A 21733-nucleotide genomic window follows, 5' to 3' on the forward strand; every position below is an offset into this window, starting at 1 on the left:
AAACTCTTATTAACAAAACTCCTCTCCTATCTTAATAGGAATGGAGGGGGGGAAATAAAATCAAATATAATAGATAATAAAAATTAAAATTAAAAATAAAGATAAAAATCAGATAATAATAATAAAATAATGATAATAGAATAAAATAAAAATAAAATGGAACTGTGTGTAATGTGAAAAGGTCAGGAGAGACCACTGAACCTCCTGCTCTGGTTCTGTCCGGGAGGAAAGCACCCACAGCATCAAACGGGGATTCACATTCCACATGTGCAGCTTCCTGTCCTTGAGATGAGGCTGCACAGTATCCAAGGCACTGGAGACCGTCCTGGACGCTTCCTGGACGCTTCCTGGACGCTTCCTGGTTTGTCCAAGTCCATCAAGGTCTGTTCTTCCTGTAAAAGCTTCTCATCAGCTTCACCAAAACAGATTTTTTTTTCATTTCTGGTTGTATGTTTTGGCTTATTTTGTGTGTTGAGTAAAAATATAAAGTTGTTTTTTTATTAACTACCTAAATATTAAAACAAAAACATCTGGCATTTCATTTCTTTACGACTTCTACAAACTCTGAAAAGAAGAGCAGCCTTAACTTTGATTGAGTCATCAATTTGTTTTGGCAAATTAGAGAATCATAAAAGCCTGTCAAACGCCTTTCTTTACCCATTACATACAAAAAAGCACTAAAAAGTAATTCTAAGCAAGACATGAAACACATGGTTTGTTGGACTCTTTATTAAATCTTAGACTTTGCTTTGAAATAAACATAAATACATTTTAGACATATTTCTTCATTATCCTTTATGACTTTTACATGATCTGTTAATGTTGTGAAATGGTGTTACATAAATAAAATTGTACCAAGACGGACCTGAACTATGTGTAAAAAAAACTAAAAACCAATGAATACTGTACTGTTTTGGAGGTAAGAATAAAAATGTGAGGAATATAAAGCGTTGAAAAGAAACTAGTTCTGTTATTCACATTTTAAGACTGTAAAAATCAGCCTTTAAACTTGATAAATTACAAAGTTAGAAAGAAATTTGAGCTGTAATGTTTTAGTTTGTTCTTGTTACTGTTTTTTAAAATGTTTTAATCTAAAGTTTGAACGCTTGAATTGGATTTGTACAGCACTTTGGACACAGTTTTTGATCATAAAATGTGCATATGAAGTGGCTCTGGGTTTAGGCCTTTATTGTCCATTTAAACTCGCACATAAATTACTTTCTTCAAGTCTTAGGGGGAAAATGCATGAGAAATGTACTTTTATAACGTCCGTCGTGAAGGATCACATCACTGGGCCGGCCTCCTGACCGTAACCGTGACGACGCCCTCAGGTAACCCCTTGATGTAGTTCCAGGCCTCGAAGCGGGTCATGTCCCCAATGTTGAGACCCTGGACTGCCACGAGCTCGAGTCCCGGCTGAAGACTGCTCTGCTCCGCGGCTCCGGCTGACCACCACAAAAGGCGTTTGAATATATTATTATGTCATAAATATATTATTATGTCATAAAGTGTGATTGTGTCAACACGAGTAAGGACTAATGTGTATGATGCTGTTTACAATGTGTCATATTTAACCTGACTTTACTATAGCTCTGAGAAACTCTGAATGAAAAGTGCGAGTACAATTGTATTATATTTACATAACTCTGTATTTGCACTGCAACTTTCTTTCTTTCTTTCTTTTGATCTCATTAGCTTTTCCCTGGTTGCTAGTCTACTCCATAACATCTAAAATATACAGTTTGAACCAGATCTTGAAGACATCAGACATTTTCATGTGCAATCTATGTGCTGTCGTGACACATATTCATGTGCAATTACTGTCGGGATCACATGAAATGGTATTTATTTATTTATTTGTCTATGGGAGTTTTTATTTATTTATAGGAGATCTTTTACTGAAAGTGTTTTTCAGACTTCCTATAAGTGATCTGTTCTGTTCTTCTGGATCTACCTCTGTATCTACCTGCGTTGCACCAATGAAATTTCCCCATGTGGGACAATAAAGGAATATCTTATCTTATCTTATCTTATACAATTTAAATATGAGCTTGTGCCAATTTATCCGGCACAAATATATTCACTTAAATATTCAGCACTACTTTAAACATGATTTGTTCTGTAAAAACAGTAGTTTAATCTGGTACAAAGAGAACGGTTCTTTTGATGAATTCACTTCTGGGTCTGGTTTCTGAATAAAAGCTCTTTTTCCACCACGGTTCACCAACTAAAGACACTTTTGGCACTTTTAAACTGTAACATTATTTGACTTTTAAGCAAATGATCGACTAAATAAAAGTTTAAAATGGAGACTGGAGGCTTCTAGATAAAGATACTCACAGATAAAGTGTATCATTAGATGGGAGTTATTGAGATAAGTCATGAACTATATGTGTGTGTGATAAACCACAAAGGAGTCAATGGAAGGAATTTGACTAGAAAACAAAAAAAGATATTTTAGAAACCCACTGACTGTTCATTTAATAACCTCTTAATGCTTATTTTCACAACTGATTTGAATAAACTAAAGTGTATTATTGAAGAAAATCAGAATATGCTCATTCCAAATAGCATTTACGATTATTAAAATACCACTATGATGACATTGTGTTCAGATGAAAACACTTTACATTTAGGTTTCCTGTTTTATGCAACATTTTGAGCGCTTTTTCCATTCCAAAAATATTCGTTATGGCAACAATCCAAATGTTCCATCATTCTGAGACCTATGGATCGTATGTTTCAATATGTTCTGAGAGAAATGTCAATTATGTGAAAAATATTGTATTTCGTTGTATCATGTGCAGAAATATATTAATGTTCAAATGTGCTTTAAATGACCGGGGAAAGGCTTTTACTGGAACGTTTGAGCACAAATGACTTTCTTTTGTGTCTGTATCTGGGTTATTATGTGTAACAGTCTCAAAGAAAGAATATAAATACATAAAAAATAAGGCTATTGACGGAAATTAAAACATAAAAACATAAAACTATTAAATACATCCATCCATCCATCCATTTTCTACCGCTTGTTCCCTTTCGGGGTCGCGGGTGACTGGAGCCTATCCCAGTGACTTCGGGCTTTAGGCGGGGTGCACCCTGGACAGTGGCCAACTTGTCACAAGGCCGACACAGAGACACAGACATTACAGACAGTTCACGCTCACATTCATTCACTAGGGCCAATTTAGAGTCACCAATTTTACCTAACACATGCATGTCTTTGGACTGTGGGAGGAGCCGGAGAACCCGGAGAGAACCCACGGTAACACGAGGAGAACATGCAATCTCCACCCAGAGAGATCATGTGATGTTGGTCTGGTCCAGGAATCGAACCCATGATCTCCTTCTTGGGAGGCAAGAGCGCTAACCGCCTTTGCCACCGTGCACCCTATTAAATACATATCAACCAAAAACAAACAAGTGCTTTCAGGTGCTTTTTAAAAGAGAGTCTCATCTCATTACAGTCTAAATATGCCAAACCTGAGGCAGAGAAGGGAAACAACCACCAAAGCTAAAGCTGTGTCTGTGGCATTTGTCCACAAGATGGCGCTGTTGTCTTGCCCTGAGTTCTAGCATCCTTCTAAACAGCTCAGTTATGACTTGTTTGTTTGTTTGTTTGTTTGTTTGTACCTGTGAATATCCTGTTGATGACGAGCGGCTTGTCTCCGTGGATGGAGCCTCTTCCTCCCTCTAAAGTGAAGCCGACTCCCCCACAGCCTTTGTCCAGCCTCACGGTGATGAGATCTCCCTCCTGCTCCACTGGAACACAACCACCACCACCTTTCACTTTACTGTCATTCAACCACAGCGGAAAAGCACAACGATTCCCCCATCAGCCCCACTGCTTAGATCCAACGTCGTATAAAAGAATAAACTTGTATGTGAAACTTATATGTGACACAGTTGCGTAAATGAAATCATGTCTTTGTTTAATTTTTACATGTTGATCATGGCTCTGACTGCTCCAGATCTCATTTTTCTTGTCTTTATATTCTTTGTTTTGGTCCCGTTTTGCTTCTTTTAATTGTTTTAATTTGGACTTTGGTCTAGTGTTGGACTGGGATTGGATTGGATTGTCATTTACTTAAATTTAGGGAAATATGTTGCTATTTATTTCATTCATTTTGTCCAATTTCATGTGCAAAATTAATTATTACTACATTTTTATTGGTTTGAAACAGTTGCATGTGCTCCGGTCAGAAAGGGCTCAAATGAGTAGAACATAAACATATTAGTCTCAAACGTAATGAAGTCAAAGGTAAAACCTATGCACTGCAAAGTACAGACACCAAAAGTGCAGTAAAAGTATTTCACGCCGATTCTGAGAGCTTTTAAAAATGTTAAATGTGGTGATTTTGATATAGAATTTGGTCCACAAAGGTCAACTCGAGTCAGTTTCTTAATTTTTCTGGTGAATTTCATCAATATTCTTTTGTACTTTGTTACTTTCCACCACTGGTAAGAAGCGTACAGAAGTGGGAATGTGTAAATTCAGAGAGAAGTATATTAAACACAGGACAATAAAGATGACTCGAACACGCATCACTTTAAAGACGACTTTGAGAGCGGTTGAAAACAATAAAAACACGTTCCAAAGTGTGAATGGCAGCGTGGCATCAGGCGGTACTTACCCGTGTTCCCTGCGGCAGCGCTCTCCTCCTGGACGCCCCCTTCCACCTCCTCCGGCCTCTTACACACCACCACCACAGCCACGCCGAGGGTCCGCGCCTGACGCAGAGTCGCCGTGGCGTCCGAGTGCGTTGCGCCGCTCAAACTCTGTCCGTTTATTGACAAAACCTGGTCCCCCTTCTGAATGGTGCCCTCCTGAGCCGCCAGCCCACTGGGGAACACTCTGTGGACCTGGGAACAAAGAAGATACATGATGAGGGTGTGTTTGTTTTCTTCTCCAAACCAGCGTCGCTTTAGTTCTAACAAAGTGTAACATACTTGCTTATACTTCTATAGTGGCACAATGATGAGTAGGGCTGGACAATGTTAGATTGAATTAAACTCTTGGTAAAAGTCATCAGAAGGTTCAAAATGACAGAATGAAGGCGACTGACGGTAAAGTGAAGTAGGCACATTTTCAAAGATAAAGTGAGATCAGATATAAACGCCAGTGGTTTTAAAAAGAAGAAACAAAAAGCTACAAATCTGAATTTCAAGTGTAGAAGGTAGAAGGTGTACAAGGTAGTCTGTGGTAATACAGCTGCAGATGTGACAAACTACATTGTGAGGTCAACATTTGTGTCAGAATGTGTCCAATAAAACTTTCCTTCATCAGAAATGCTGCTCAGAGTCTTTAAACCAGGTTCTGATGTCACTTTTATCATTTGCCAAAACCCCCTCGATCAGTGGATCTGAGGCGTTTCACACTTTTGGCCCCCCGTGTGCCACCGGGTCCAAACCAGGTCCAAACCAGGTCCAAACCAGGTCCAAACCAGGTCCAAACCAGGTCCAAAACAGGTCCAAACCAGGTCCAAACCAGGTCCAAAACAGGTCCAAACCAGGTCCAAAACAGGTCCAAACCAGGTCCAATTCTGGTCCAAACCAGGTCCAAAACAGGTCCAAACCAGGTCCAAACCAGGTCCAAAACAGGTCCAAACCAGGTCCAAAACAGGTCCAAACAGGTCCAATTCTGGTCCAAACCAGGTCCAAAACAGGTCCAAAACAGGTCCAAACCAGGTCCAAACCAGGTCCAAACCAGGTCCAATACAGGTCCAAAACAGGTCCAAACCAGGTCCAAACCAGGTCCAAACCAGGTCCAATACAGGTCCAAAACAGGTCCAAAACAGGTCCAAAACAGGTCAAAACCAGGTCCAATACAGGTCCAAAACAGATCCAAACCAGGTCCAAACCAGGTCCAAAACGGATCCAAACCAGGTCCAATACAGGTCCAATACAGGTCCAATACAGGTCCAAACCAGGTTCAAACCAGGTTCAAACCAGGTCCAAAACAGGTCCAAACAGGTCCAATTCTGGTCCAAACCAGGTCCAAAACAGGTCAGAAACAGGTCCAATTCTGGTCCAAACCAGGTCCAAAACAGGTCCAAACCAGGTCTAAACCAGGTCTAAACCAGGACTATTGTAGGTCTAAACTACGGCTTAAAGAGCTTTTAAAGGAGACTACATAATTGTTTTACTCATTCTAAACAAACACAAACGAGAACAAAAATGTGGAGTAAAATGAAACACTGCTCTGATTGTTCTTATTCTGGAGGTTATTCCCAGTTTGTCAGTTAAAATCACATTATGATCTCAATCTCACACTATGCACCGCTCCAGATGTCTCCAATCTGGTATTTTTTACAAACAAAAAGCTGCGAAACGGACGACACCAGATAAAATTGAACAAAATCACCTAAAAAGTTAATTTGAGATTGGTCTTTTAATCATTTTCCTTTCTCTAGTTATGTTCTGGTTATATTTAGTTTTTAGATGTTTTTTAAATGTATGTGGCATTTAATATTAAGCTTCATAATGACGGACAAGTTTGATTGAAATCTGATCCATCCCACCATCCGCCCTGATACTGAGCCGTTCTCACCGTAGGCTCCTTGTTCTCCAGGTCTGACCCTCCAGCGATGGTGAAGCCCAGTCCTGCCCCTTCCTCTTTGTGCAGAATCACCACGTGGACGTCCTCCAGCTGCTGCACAGAGCCAAACAAACGCCACCAGTTTGAGTTCATGAGGTTCAAAAAGAAGAATAGCGTTGTGTGTTTGTCGTACCTTGAGTTCTTCCGCGTCGAGAGCTTGCACTTCCTGTATGAGCTGCTGCACTTCCTGTGATTGGAGCACGGAGAGGACGGACTGGGCTCCTGAAAACTCTCCCTGGTTCATGGAGCAATCCCTCAGCTCGGCCAAACTGGGAGGAAAATGGAAAGGTTTCACACTTCTTCCCAACGTCAAGAGCAGAACCGTGTGTTAAATAACCGTTACAAACAATGTGTGCGGGCCAAATAATTACGTATATGTATATTATCTGTACACAATCATTTAAAAAGCACAATAGAAATACATTTTTACCACTAAATACACTGTATGTTCTGTAGATAATCTTGGGAGCTCCTTTTGCAAGTCTCTTTCTGACCCTCACATACCAAGGACTCAAGCTGGGACATATTTTATTGTTCATGTATGCTTTTGGGACAATAAAAAACTAGAATTTAATAAAAACAAGACAGACAGAGACAAAATATTTACTGTATATCACAATTTTCCTGGATTTGATCATAATTCATGTGGACTTAATAGGCTCAAAAGTATAAAAAGACAGATACTAATCGATACTACGGCTATTATTGAGTATCGATACTACTAAATCACACGAATAGAGCAAAGTTGGACCTTTCCAGAGCCGTTTTAAAATGATCCTAGTCTAGTATGAGATTGTGCAATTTCCTAGACTTTTACAGGACAGGCCAACACTAAATCTTAGTGTTGTCATGATGCTGAAATGTCAAACTTCAAAACTAAGAAGATGACTTTATTTACCTCCTTAAGGCGACATCGTCTCTTTTGTCGCCTAAAAGAGGTAAATAATGTACTCTGCTCCTTCTGAAAGTTGAAATTTCACTGTCAATGAGCAGTTTAGCCTAATCTCATTTTCACACAGCTTTTATCACATTTGTCCACTAGATGTCGACAAAAACTACGATCATCCATAACGTTTCTGAGGTTGAGCTGGAGGAGGAGAAAGTGAAAGAGTTTATGTATGAATCTGTGAGCGTGGAGATGTAATGAATCACAGTAGTTACTTTTTATTAATGGGGCGAAGTAAAGACGTGTAAGAGAAAAAGTGTCTGAGAGGGAGGTCTGACCTGACAGAGAAACCCGAGTCCAGTCCTGGTTCAGCTCTGGGTTTGTCCCCGGACTCAGGCTTTGGGTCCAGAGGGTCCTGAGACTGAGGAGGACTGTGACTGTGGGGCAGTGGGAGAGAGCGCATCAAAGCATGGGACACCTGCAAGAGACGGGGCAGAGGGAGCAGGGACTTCATTTTAAAGACGCTGCAGACAAAACTTTATTATTATTATTTTTTATCAGTTTGCTCTCTCACATACAGGCTTTCATGTGGAAACAACAAAAGTCTTCAATCTGAACCTAATTTGTTTTTATCATTTAAATGCATCCACTAAAGATCAACCCTTTAAGTAGAACCTACACACACCTACATTTTCTTTATTTAACCAGATTTTGACAGAAAGTACTGAAGGATTTGTTGATTTGAGATTTACAGTCATATCTAGTTTATTAATTTCCCTTCCGTAATTTCTTTAGTATCCAATGTGTCAACAAAATGAAACAAGACATTTAAACTTGTCTATGTCCATTTTTTTCTAATTTAAAGTCCCAAATGGTGAATTTTAGATTTTTTTGCACATAAAACGACTTAAATTTGTATGTGCCAAATTTTCTTCACCAACTGCAACTTGCCAGATGTAACACTATTATAAATATTTACCACAGGGAGTAACCCACCAAACTAAGCCCCAATTAAGATGAAAAAAACTGGGCCAACTGGGCTTTAAACTGTTAACCCCGCCCACTTAAACGACGTAAACGTTTCATATAAAAGGACACGTCATCAGGTACAGCTCCTTTAATGTAAATAATAAGATAAAACACATTGTATTTAGTGTGTTTGTCTGTACCTGGTGACTGAAGGCCAGGATCTTCCCCAGACTTTCTCCTTCACAGGCTTTAGACATGCCGACATCAGCAGGTGTCGAGTTTGTGGACGTTTCTGTTTCCTTCGCACTCTCTCCCACAGGATCCGGCCTCTTCTCTTCGCCCGCCGAGCTCACCGCCATCTCATCCGAAACGTCGCCTTTGCAAACTTGTGCCGTTTCATCCGTTGCGTCGTCGAGCACGAAAGAGGAATCCTTTGTTTCTTGGGTTGCCGTTATCGTTGGCAAATGTTGGTCAATTTGCGCTACGTCTGGACACGCAATGGCGGCAGTATTTGTGGTTGAACTTGAATTTTCTTTGATGTTTTCTGTGATCGATTCGTTTGCGTTGATATCTTTGGTTTCGCCTTTCCTACTGATGTTCGCCGACTGGATTTTGGCCTCTTTTTCAACCGACGGAAGTGAATTGGATGCAGACACTTGCTTCTTACCGACCGTCCCCTTCTCAGGACTTCCTGGAGTCGAAAATGTCTCAAAAGAGTGTATTTTCTGCCTTATAGACAAGTTGGTGCCGGACGTCTGCACTCTTGTGCCAAAACTCCGGCTGTAGCCGATCGAAGGCGGCGGATCAACGCAAGATTTTGTCGTCTTCTTCTGATCTTGCTCTTCGCGGATTTTCCTCAGGCTTTGGCGATACCAGGTGGGTTTTGGTGCGACTGGAGGCCCCTGTTTGGACCCGGGACCGATCAATTCAAGCTTATTTTCATCATTTTCTTTGATGAAACTAGCATTGCCGTTGACGTCCAGCCCGGTTTCCTCGTCGCCCATGTTTCCCGACGTGTTGTGGGCGGGGCGGGCGGTGCTCGTGGGCGGCGGGAGGCGGTTGAGATCCAGAGGACGGTCTCGTTTGGGGGAGGAGTCTGCGAGGCGAACCCAGGGGTCCTGCGGCGGTTCTGGGGTGAGGGTCTCGAAGCGTCCCTGTCTCCTCAGAGCGGTCTTCTTGTTTTGAGAAGCAAGCGAAGAATCACCTGTTGAAGAAAATACAATTAATGGTTATTTACCAGTTTCAGGTAAAATGTCTATAACTGAAACATATTTGTGTGTAAATAGTATGGTTTTATATGCGGAGCTGGTCAAAGTACTGCTTTCCATTACTTGAGTAAAAGTACTAATACATCTGGTCAAATATTATTCCAACACAAATAAAAGTAGTCAAATTATTATTTAAGTTTAAGTACTGAAGTATTCTCTGTAGAATGACTGAATGCACAGTTTACAAATCATTTTAAATACGTTTTAAAAAGAATTAAAATACAGTCAGCTACTTGTAAAGACAAGATGCGGCCGGTAAAACTAGTATAAAGTATGTAAAATATTAGATTAGAAAGACATTTGCTCATGATAGGTACATTGGAAAAAGGAAATCAATTACCCAACATTTTGGATATTTGCTATTTCCAAAACAAACACAAGAATAAGAAAACCCAAAGCTTGTTAAAACTGCAGAGATCTAAAATCGATTAAAGCCAAGTTACAAAATGATGAGTGACAAACTGTACAACACGTCTGCAGCAGGTCGCTAATGGCAACCGCAAAAGGCTTTGAACGGGACAGAAACATTGTGGAAAACTCAGAAATGTAGTGGAGTAGAAAGTATTCTATTTGACTTAGTTTGATGTTATAGAACCTGTGCTCAATATTTATCAGAATTTTATATCCGTGACGTGGAAGTTTGTGAAGAACATCAAAGTTTAACAGAATCTTTCTGTGATGTCATCAATGTGCGACGTGCCATTGAAAACACAGAGACGGTTTCTGACACACTTTTCTGACAGTTTAAACGATCATTCAACAAAATAAAGGCGTTATATGGTATTAGTGTTTGTCAAATCATAACTGTTGTGTAATTTACATGGATTTTGGCTCGTTTACAGTCTGGTTGCTTGGTAACATTTGTCGAATTACTTCTACTTACATCATATTTGCCGCTATTGTCCTACCAGGAAGTACAATTATAAACTTTACAAAACTTGTCAAACTGGGGACAAATAGGCAAAATGTTTTGTAAAATCTGAAATATAGTTATGTTCACTACACTCTCCTGTCATAGGCACTTTAAGTAAGCACTTTGTTACTGACCTCCTCTGTTCATATGGCGTTCCTATAATTAAATAGCAAAATGTATTTAGAATGTATTTAAAATGTATTGTGAATGTTGATTGGAGTGTTTGATATATGTTTGTCTCATGAAAAAGAAGGATCATGGGAAGAGTAAGAAGAGTAATAATAGTAATAATAATAAGAATAGTAATAATAGTAAGAATAATAAGAATAGTAAGAATAGTAAGAATAATAAGAATAGTAAGAAAAGTAAGAATAGTAAGAATAGTAAGAATAGTAATAATAAGAATAGTAAGAATAGTAAGAATAGTAATAATAGTAATAATAATAAGAATAGTAAGAATAGTAAGAATAGTAAGAATAGTAAGAATAGTAAGAATAGTAATAATAATAATAATAGTAAGAATAGTATGAATAATAAGAATAGTTAGAATACTGGTAGTAAAACAGACAATAGATAAATTAACTAAACAGTAAATACACATGGATTGAGCTAAGTTACAATTTTGGGATAAAAGATTATTATTGATTTATGAAGCTCAATTTTTGTAACATCACAGTAACTTGTGCAACTTCATTTTCCCACTCAAAGATCACTTAAAGAGCCTGAACTTGACTTTTATTTCTTCTAGTTCAGGAAAACCACTTATTCCCAACAAAAGCAGCTATTTGTGGGAAACAGACTAGACTGAATGACATGTCAGATTCAATTTGAGCTGCATTTGCATGTGACTTTCCCTGTCAGTTGTTTCTCTGTCATGGTTTAATATCAGTGAGAGACTTTGAGAGTAAAGCTGAAAGTTTCTAACATGTCGTTCACTTCAGGTTCAGTACAGGCCATTCGAAACACCTTAACACCAGCAATTTATGTTGAATTCTATAGCAGTTCCACATATCACCTCAAATCAACTAGCTGTTGTGTTATTTATGTGCATAGAAGCGAAAAACAAATACATTAGATGAATATTTTGGGGTTTTGTTGCAATCAAAAGAAGGAACTGAGCTGCAGGACTTCCTGTTTGTTCATCTTAAGTTGCTCACATCTTGTTCAAACTAAAGCAAACTCAAACTAAATAAATTAGCGTATAATATAATATATAGCAATACAATTAGCATCAAGTGTCTTGGAACTAAATTGGGACTTTTGACTGTAAAACTGCACAGTAAAATTTACATTTTATGACAAACAAACAATCATCTCTGAATTTGTTATAAGTAAAATACTTTTTCCTTCATTTTGCAGATTTTCTCCCTTTGAGAATCGTATTATCCCCCGAAATGTAAGTGCTCGTCCTTTTGCACTGACTAAAAGCATTCAGTGATGGTGTTGATGGAGCAATAATCCACTTTGTCTGGACATTTATAGCACAAACCATCAGATATCACTGCCCAATATAACTTATAAAGCATTTCGGATCACTCCTCGCCGCGGTGCTGTGTTTGACTCCTTAGTTTTAGAGTTGTTTTTACCTGTGAGGAGCTCAGCGTCTTCACTGCAGGAGCTCAGATCTCTGACTTCAGAGTCGTCACGAGCTTCTTCCTCTTCCTGACGAACAAACAGGAAGCAAGTGTGACACAAGGTTTAGTATGGAAACCGCAAAAAAAGGTGCAAACGCGCCTGTTTCCGCTCCAAACGGCTGCACATTCCATCGCAATGTAGCTCCATCAATGCCAAGATGGAGGTTTTACCACGGCACAAAGACTAGGAAGAGACGTGCAGGCTGTCAAAATGCATGCAAGAAACATCACCGCATGCATTAAGTCGTTTTGGAAGCAGTATTAGCGGTGGGAGATGCATAAAAACTGTGGAAATATGCGTGTTGTGTAAGGTCATTTTCAATCTGAGGGAAATGTTTTGAGCATTTGTAATCTCCTGAGCTCAAACTGGTGTGATTTGTGGCTTTTAGAGGAAGATGCCAGACCGATGGTAAACCCAAACGTGCAAATTCAAACAAAACTAATTCAAAAGGCTGCAATGATATGCATAAATGTAATCTTTCAGTAGAATAGTGATATTATAAGTGACATTTCTGCACTTTTGTGTTTCATTTTAAAGTCCATTCACTTTTAGTACAATAACTGAACCTAAAGCACCACATTTACACACACGTTTTTGCACATTTCTGATGGATTTGCCATAACATTCTCTAATTAACAAGATATTACAGACGTTTTTCCCCTTGAGGATGAGTAAAAGTAATTATGATTTTCATTTTTGGCAGTAATAAACTAACATGAAGAATTTTTGATCTTAATTTTGTAAGCACTTTCTTTTTAGTTTCATGCATTATTCATTCACGTCACACAAATAATGCTAAGTTAAAAGTTTAAGTAGTAGTAGTAGTAGTGGTAGTAGTGGTAGTAGTAGTAGTAGTAGTAGTAGTAGTAGTAAATAAGTTATTTAAGTTATAAAAGTAGTTTTCCCACACATTATTATATACAGACTTTCTGACACTGTCTGCAAATTACTATTTAGGGATGAGACTGGTTGTCTTTTCTGTCTCATTAAACTGTTCTGAATCTGTCCACATTGAAAGATCAGGCACCCAAGCTTTCTAAATGATCATCTGTCTAACTTATCAGTTCCTTCTAAGTTTCCTTAGTGTTTTTAGTGCAAAACAAACACAACATGCAGTAGCTTAAGTGCAAAAATATGATAGAAAAAGCCTTTAGAGCGGCGTGCAGAATGTTAGTGACGTAACGTACATTTCGCAATATAAACCTGAGGAGCTTCTGCAAGGCTTTGAAAATACTGCAGACAAACTTTAGAAGAGAATCACATTAGTTTGTGTTATGACAGAAAAGAGAGTTACTTCAAGCAACATGAATCGTATTATCGAACTATAGGTGAGCATCATATTTTCACTTTCAAAGTCAGCAAACTTTCACGCGGCATTATTTAATATCACAAATACACTTAATTGGACAAGACAGTGGGCTGCAGAAACCATTTTTGAGCCAAAAATGAACCTGTGATTGAATAATTGAATTTGAGCCACTCCCCTCAGGCAGGAGGCCACTCCCCTCAGGCAGGAGGCCACTCCCCTCAGGCAGGAGGCCACTCCCCTCAGGCAGGAGGCTACGGTCCATCTAGACCAGAACCTCCCTTTCCCTCTGCCGTTGGACTCATGAACACTTCCTAAACACTGTCACTTTAACTAATTTAGTCACTCACTGCACTGTTCACTTTCTGCACTACAACTGTAAATTTAACTGTACATTTTGTCTACATAGTAACCCTATTTCATTTTTATCCTTGTAAATTTAAATTGTTTTTCTTTAATGCATGCCATTTTTGATTTCATATATGTTGTTTTATTGTTGTTTATCGTAGCATGTTGCACCGAATCACTAAAGCAAGTTCCTATGTTTGTGATTTTTGTTCATTGGCAATGGCAATAAACCTTTACTGATTCTGATTCTAACTTTCTAGAATAAAAAACCTGTAAAATGAACACATTAATCTGATCAGACTTGTATTTGTTTTGGTATTTGTTATGTATTTGTTGTTATATATTGTGGGACAGTACCTTGTTGCCCTGGAGCCCCAGGTCCAGGGTGAGCGGGCTGGACTTGTGCGCAGCGGGGCAGTTGTACGGGATGTTATAGTCCTCGTCCGGATCCACAGGCAGTGACCTTCTGTTGTCGGACCACGTTTCGGACATCGACTGCCAGAAAGACAGAACAAATCAGAGCTGGATGTGGAGATTACGTTTGGTTTTGTTTACAGCACGGATCACTGCAGAAAACACACTGACAGTTTAAGGTCAAGGTGCACGTTATTGTCCCTCTGCATCTCAATCTAATTTAAAGTAGGAACTTTTTGTGAATTCAGATTACTTTTTAGTTGTTTTAAAACTTGCTTGCTGACAATGCTGTCATTTTTACTGGGCAAAAAGCCCACAGGAAGCCTCAAACGTTAAAACTCACAATGACAATATTCAAAACTGGGTCAAGGCCTCGTGTTTACAGTTAAATGCAAAGAAAGCGGTCGTCATGATGTTCAGCAGGCGCCCGTCTGAGCTTAGGTCTAGGGAAGGATCACGCACACAGTCAATTTTAATGTACAGAACTTTAGACATATAAGAGTCTTCATAACATCACATGGTTTTCCCCAAATAGAGCTCCGTTTAACCTCCTTGTCACTCAAACCTATGGAAGGCCATAAAAGTCTAACTCATTTTACCACTGTACTTTGTTTTAGATAAATATAAGATTAAGATTAAGATATTCCTTTATTGTCCCACATGGGGAAATTTCATTGATGCAACGCAGGAAGATACAGAGGTAGATACAGAAGAAAAAAACAGACTTATAGGAAGTTTGAAAAACACTCTCAGTAGAAGATCTCCAATAAACAAAAACTCCCATAGACAAAACCTCCCATTTCCCAACAAGGGATGGAGGGGAAAAATAATAAAAATAAAAATAAATAAATACCATTACATGTGATCACGACAGTAATTGCACATGAATTGCACAGTAGGACTAACAGTGTTTGTTATAAAGTCTGACAGCAGCCGGAAGGAAAGACCTGTGAAACCTCTCCTTCACACAGCGAGGGTGGATCAGTCTCTCACTGAAGCTGCTCTCCAGAGCGGACAGAGTGTCCTGCAGGGGGCGACACTCATGGTCCAGCATAGATGTGAATCTAGCCAGGACCCTCCTGTCCCCCACCTCCTGCACCGAGTCCAGAGCACAGCCCAGGACGGAGCTGGACTTCTTGATGACTCTGTCCAGCCTCTCCCTCTCTGTGACGCTGCTGCTCCAGCAGGCCACACCTACAGGAGCTGATGCCACCACAGAGTCGTAGAAGGTCTTCAGGAGTGGCCCTGTCACTCCAAAAGACCTGAGTCTCCTCAGGAGGTAGAGCCGACTCTGGCTCTTCCTGTACAGTGCGTCTGTGTTATGAGTCCAGTCCAGTTTGTGGTTCAGATGAACACCCAGGTACTTGTATGAGTCACTCTCTCAATGTCCCGTCCCTGGATGTTCACTGGTGAGGGGGCAGTGGGGTGGCGTCTGCGGAAATCCACCACCATCTCCTTGGTCTTCCCCGCGTTGATGAGGAGGTGGTTCCGCTGACACCAGTCCACAAAGTCCTGCGCCAGTCCTCTGTACTCTGCATCCTCGACGTCCGTGATGAGTCCGATGATGGCAGAGTCGTCAGAGAACTTCTGCAGGACACAGCCGTGTCATGTCTGAAGTCTGCAGTGTAAAGCCCCCGGGGCGCCCCCACACTGCAGGTCCGAATGTCAGACACACAGTCCTGGGCTCTCACAAACTGGGGTCGGTCTGTGAGGTAGTCCAGGATCCACTCTGCCAGGTCGTACTCCACACCAGCCGTCTCCAGCTTGTCCCTCAGGAGCAGCGGCTGGATGGTGTTGAAGGCGCTGGAAACATCGAAAGATCTGGAAAGATAGTTTGCTCAGTTCTGCTCGTTTTATTAATTTTAAAGACTCATGTTATATATTTAGAGCTCTTCACAGACTGGATCATCCCCCTTTGAAGGACTTCTTTAAACCAAAGACAGCATGTTCTCTGTCAAAGGGACTAGGATGATTGGAATCTGACAAAAAGGTCCATCGCCGTCCACTTTCAAACTGCACCTTAAACTGTGGATGAAGGAAAACCAAGTCCGGGAGCACTTGCCTGTGGCTTCCATAATGTAGAGAAACGCCTGGCTGCAGTGTTTATGCGAGTAATGTGAACGTGCAGATCCGGAGATGATCAGAAAACACTAAAGTTAGAACGCCAAGCTCCACCCCGGAACAAAATGCTAAACTTGTATGCAAAGTGTTCCCCCTAGCATCAGCTTTTATTAAAAAAGTGAAGGCAGCAGTTGATGGACATTCATAAACATTCTAAATTATTGATTATTAATATATAAAGTCTTATTTGTGTTTGTCAATTAAATCCACCTTGTAGCATTGGACTTAAAGGTGGTATGGACGATTTTTTTCAGCAAATTTTTTATTTCCTCGTGCCGTGGATAAATCATTTGTCCTGCCACGTATCAATCATAAAACGCACCTATCGCTCACCTGCAGCCGCGTCAGGCTCGTCCCCACGTTTCCGCGTGTCTAAGTGCATGGATCTATCATAATATAGTTCCCTCAGTGTACGGGGCAAAATGAAGACGGAGAAAGACAGTTCGAGCTGACGCAGAAGTGGACAGAAATCTACGGGAGACGAGCGATGCGATGCGATCCGTCACGCTAATAAACAAACGCACGTGTGTGTTGTATCAGTCCACACGGGGGAGTGCACATGCGCACTTCCGCCTGCGTTCTCAAATCGCCGAAAAATCGTCCATACCGCCTTTAATTAATGTTATGTTATAAGTAATGACTAAATCAGCCAGAATCCTGAACCACAAAGCCAAAGAAGAGTGAATGAAACCCTTTTACACCGAGCATGTCGTGGTTACCGTGGGCGGGTCCAGGCTGTGCACCCTGGTGGCTGATTGGTTGTGCTGTTGTTGATGATGCGTGTGGAGGGCCGGGCAGCGCGTGCGGTCTCTGCAGTTGGTGTTTTCGCTGCAGGAGCGCGTCATGTTCCTCTGAGCCCGGAGCTGGGTCACGCTGTGGTCCGAACACCGGTCGCACCGCTGCTGCCGGTACGAGCACGACTCTTTACGAAGACCTGCCACACACCAGCACCAACGTAAGTCTGGATTACACCAGGGGGAATGTTCTGTTATTCCTGTGTACTACGATAAGATTTGAGCTGTAGAGGCTCAAATAAATAATGTAACTTACAAATTATAGCTAAATGAGTGCTTTAAGTGTTTAATTCAATTTATTGCAGCTCAAGTTCACAGGAAATGAGCAAACGGTGGCACAGGTTTGCACCAGCATGAGCCATTGGGGCCAAGCGGGACTCGAACCAGGAACCCACCCGTCTCTAGTTCACTCACTGTCGATGCTCCACTGGCTCTTGTCCTTCCTGAGTTTGCTGTTCTCCACGGCCTGAGCGATGGCGTCGTTCAGCTGCTGCTCCGACACCTGGCGACAAACAAGCGACACACAAGTCAAGAAAACATGTTGTTCAGCTGTAGAGGATCCTTTTCCTTTCGTCTTCTCATTTGGGATAAAACTTGGATCTGGAGCTGATTCAGACTCTCTGGCACACTGCCCATTTTATAACACAATCATTGCGTTTTGTTTTTCTGTCTGTTCTTTTTTCTCAGTATAAACTAATAATCTACTACAGACAAGTCATCCATCTAAATACAAACTAAATTAAGGCTATTTACTAATATATTTTAATATTTCATGTTTAGTTTTAATTATGTATTATCATTGACACATTAAATATGTGTTAGTCCTCCTCTACTATATACTGCATCTATCTTCTGTCATCTCTTATTACGATTAATGATGCAATAGTGGCAATAATTATAATGATGGTCATTATAATATTTTAAGTGTTGATATTTTATTCCTTTGTTGTTGTAATTTATTTTGTTTTATTATTATTATTATAATAATTAGTATTATATTTAGAGTTATTGTTATTTTCTTTTCCCCCCTCTCTTTTGTGTTTTCACTTTATTGCTGTGGTCTTGCTGGTTGGACACCTGACTGATTTATGTTTAGTATAGTTTTGATGTAACTGTTTGTACACAAGTTTTCTTTCTTATGTATGGATGAACTAACACTTTCTTTTTTTTTTTAAGTGTTAGTTCATCCATTTTAAACCACAGCAGGCCTATGTTAAGTACGCAACCGAATGAGTCGGTTACTTAATGTCAATGATGTATTTGAGGTCAGAAAGTTGGGCGGATTCCCTGACTTTCCACAGGAGCATGAATGCAGCATTTGTGCATAAAAAGTTCATTTTGTACATGACGCTAACACAAAGCATAGTATACATGTGACTTCAATAAAATACTCAATAAGAGCACTTTGAGAATCAGCCAACACTGCCTTTCATGACTAAAAAGTAACATTTACAGATGCCAAGACATAAAATAAAATGTCAAAGAAACAATATCAAGAAATAGATAGTTTCTCATTTCCGGTGACAAATTGGGAGGAAGTTATTGAAATATTGCAAAATGAAGCTCAACAAAACTTGCTGTGGTTCCAAAAGACTGAACTTATACCAAATTTTCTTTTTTCTGTTGTCGGATTACGAGGTGAAAAGGAAAAAAAAAACTTAAAATTGAAATATATCAATTTGAAACTTCATGTGTGACTTAGTGACATAAATGTGAGAAAAAAATGTATTACAAGTTTTTTATCATGTTATGTATTCATGTAAAAACAAGGCATGTTCTGTGTAAAAATGACCAAAGTTTTACATATTTGGCACATAAAAATCTGAAAAATGGACAAAGCCAGGTTTAAATTTCTTGCTTCATATTAGATGAGGAAAAACATTTACGGAGGGGATTTTTTATTTAGTTTTTGAGTAGACTATATCTGGCGTAAAATTTGGGTAAAATTCAAATTTCGCCTCACTTTTTAGATTTAAAACTTTAATAAATCAGGCTTGGAATTAGACATCAACAAATCCTTTAGTACGTTCTGTCAACGTCTTGTTACGTGCAAGAATACAAAGTTCGGTGTGCGTAGGTGCTACTTAAAGGGCTGATCTTTATGTCTTTGTGGGAGAAAACGGCCTTCAAAGTTCTTCTAAGTGGAGTTGATGAAAGAATAAAACATCATTAGGTGCAGATTGGACACTTTTGCCGTTTCCAGGTGAAAGATTATTTGTTAAAAGCCCCAAAAAAACAAAAATATCTATAATTCAAACTACAACAGCCCTATTTGTTGTTGCATATTTGTATTCTGCTGCTGTTTTTGAATTTCCTCGCTGTGGGACAAATAAACGTTCACTACTCAAACATTTCTGCCTGTTGAATGCTGTGTGGTTGTTTTGAATAATCCCCGGGCCGTACCTTTGGGTCGGGGTGTCGGCTGATGGTGATGTGGACCGGGCCGGGGCTGCACTGGCTCAGGACGGCGTACACGTCGTTCAGCGCCATGTTGTAAACCACCGTGTCATTGATCTCCATAATCTCATCACCGCACCTACAGGAGCAGAGCAGAACGTTATTTATAATCTGAAACCCGAGCAGCGCATTTACGTGCCCGAATCGTGTGTCATATATCGAACATTTTGAGGTAAATGATGATGTCAGCGGTCAAAGAATTTAAAAGAGCAGGATGACCAGTCGTTTTTGTTTAGTGTTTCTTCACAAAGACCGTAACTAAACATATGATTTTATTAGATTATGCATTTATTATTGATAGATTGAGAGAAGAGGGTGGTAAGAACAACGCCAAATGCATAACCTCTGGCCCAAGTGCAATACATACTTTGATTACTCATGTTTGGCTAGTTTACTGGGTTAATTTGCTTTATTTTAACATTTTAATGAGATATTGTGCCATAAAAAATACATTTGAAACTAAACTAGATTTTGATACCATAATAAGCATTAAAACATGATCTTTATAGACAACAGAATAGAATTTTCAACACTAAGTAATGATAAATCAATTAATATTTACGTGATAACGGTCCAACTTTGCCCTATTTAGACCATTTTGTCAGCACTGATGCCAGCTCGAATCAATATCTAGCTCTGATACTAGTTTGTACAGATTAATATCCGTGACATCCCGGTCTCTACTTTAGGAGGAGTTATGTCTCATCACCGTAGTCTCCCGTCCATGTGGGCCACAGATCCCGGCGACAGAGTGTGGATGTAGATCCCAGGACAACCATCCGCAGACGGGACGCAGCACAGACCAATCCCCAGACCCACCCCGGACTCTGAAACAACACAAGTAAAATCACCATGTAATCATTATCAAAAAGTTTACATTAAAATCAAAATGCCTAATTTAATAAGCACACTGCAACAGTGTGATACAGCCACTAGGGAGCAGTACATAATTAGACTGTTCTTAAAAAAAGAACAGCTGCACTTCATCTATTATGTATAAACATTTAATTTATTAATATTTAATATTCAGTTGCATACTCTTCATAGATTAGAAATAGAGTAGAAATAAGTGAAGTAGGGTTTTATGGATCGTAGTAAGTCTTGTGATTAGATTACGGTATATTTGTGATGTATTTGTGATATTTGTGATGTATAATTCTGTTCAGAGAGGACATTGTAAACAACTCTAGGAGCGTTTGACAGAAGAGAAACAAATACAAGACATATAAGATGTTTGACGAGGTCTAAACTACAGGTAAAACAGCAAACAATCTCAAAATAAGTGTGCAAATATAATTGAGGGGAAGAATTAAGTTACAAAAAATAAAACGGGAAAACGTATAATCACTCATTTGTCCAGGAGTGGTCTTAAGTAGAAAAACGTTATTGAAATTCAGGCATTTCAACTTCCATCCAAAAGTTCACAAATTGTTATTTGTTAATCATATACATGTATTTATGGTCAGCTGGTTGGTTTGATGGTTTAATAGATGGTTTAATCATTTATAGAAATAAATAAATGTACATCTATTTTTGTTTTACAATTTTCTTTTGTTTTGTGTAATCAAGCTTGTGCTTATATCATACAGATACAAAAGGGCACATACTGCATGCCAAACGGACTTTTATTGGACTACTCTTTTAGTTTTTGTCCTTTTCACTCTCTCGTCTTGTTTGTCCTGTTTGTTTTCACTTGGCTTTTTCGTATTACATAAAACAACAACAAAATAACTGGACCTTTGTGCAGGGCGATCTCCATCATGACCCTGTCCCGCGGCTTGTGGCTGAGCTCGGGGACGGTCAGGGAGTCCCGGGCGCAGCTGGGGGACGGGTGAGGCGCGGGGCCGCCCAGGTAGCTGAGCACGGCCACGTCTGCGCTCATTCGCGACACGGCGGCGGTGGAACTGAGCGAGCGCGACCTGCACAGGGCCATCTGCGACGGGCCGCACAGGGCGTCCACTCGGAGGCTCGTGCGCACCACCAGGGTCAGGACGCCTTTGCGGATTTGCTGTGGGAAAACGAGA

At 39.9% G+C, this 21733-nt stretch overlaps 1 protein-coding gene across 2 annotated transcripts in view; it reads right to left on the reverse strand.

Annotated features, from left to right (window-relative positions):
• Positions 1-711: 711 nt before the first annotated feature.
• The window catches only part of LOC140380891 (pro-interleukin-16-like), a 58855-nt gene continuing 37833 nt past the window's right edge, over positions 712-21733 (reverse strand). Inside the window, exons 12-26 of one of the 2 annotated variants that reach the window (XM_072464864.1) lie at positions 21447-21717; positions 20419-20536; positions 19656-19788; positions 17667-17754; positions 17178-17392; positions 14281-14418; positions 13457-13513; positions 12221-12296; positions 8654-9657; positions 7823-7962; positions 6732-6867; positions 6551-6652; positions 4635-4863; positions 3634-3762; positions 712-1445 (exon numbers count right to left, since the gene is read on the reverse strand). In XM_072464864.1, the coding sequence (XP_072320965.1) occupies positions 1288-1445; positions 3634-3762; positions 4635-4863; positions 6551-6652; positions 6732-6867; positions 7823-7962; positions 8654-9657; positions 12221-12296; positions 13457-13513; positions 14281-14418; positions 17178-17392; positions 17667-17754; positions 19656-19788; positions 20419-20536; positions 21447-21717 (2994 nt within the window). In that variant the 3' untranslated portion in view covers positions 712-1287. The remainder of the gene's footprint in view (positions 1446-3633; positions 3763-4634; positions 4864-6550; positions 6653-6731; positions 6868-7822; positions 7963-8653; positions 9658-12220; positions 12297-13456; positions 13514-14280; positions 14419-17177; positions 17393-17666; positions 17755-19655; positions 19789-20418; positions 20537-21446; positions 21718-21733) is intronic. The other variant, XM_072464865.1, reaches the window with a different exon arrangement.

The sequence above is a fragment of the Eucyclogobius newberryi genome, unplaced genomic scaffold, assembly GCF_026437365.1.
Source record: "Eucyclogobius newberryi isolate DKJ021-1_F unplaced genomic scaffold, fEucNew1.0.hap1 SCAF_5, whole genome shotgun sequence".
NCBI classification, from domain to species: domain Eukaryota; kingdom Metazoa; phylum Chordata; class Actinopteri; order Gobiiformes; family Gobiidae; genus Eucyclogobius; species Eucyclogobius newberryi.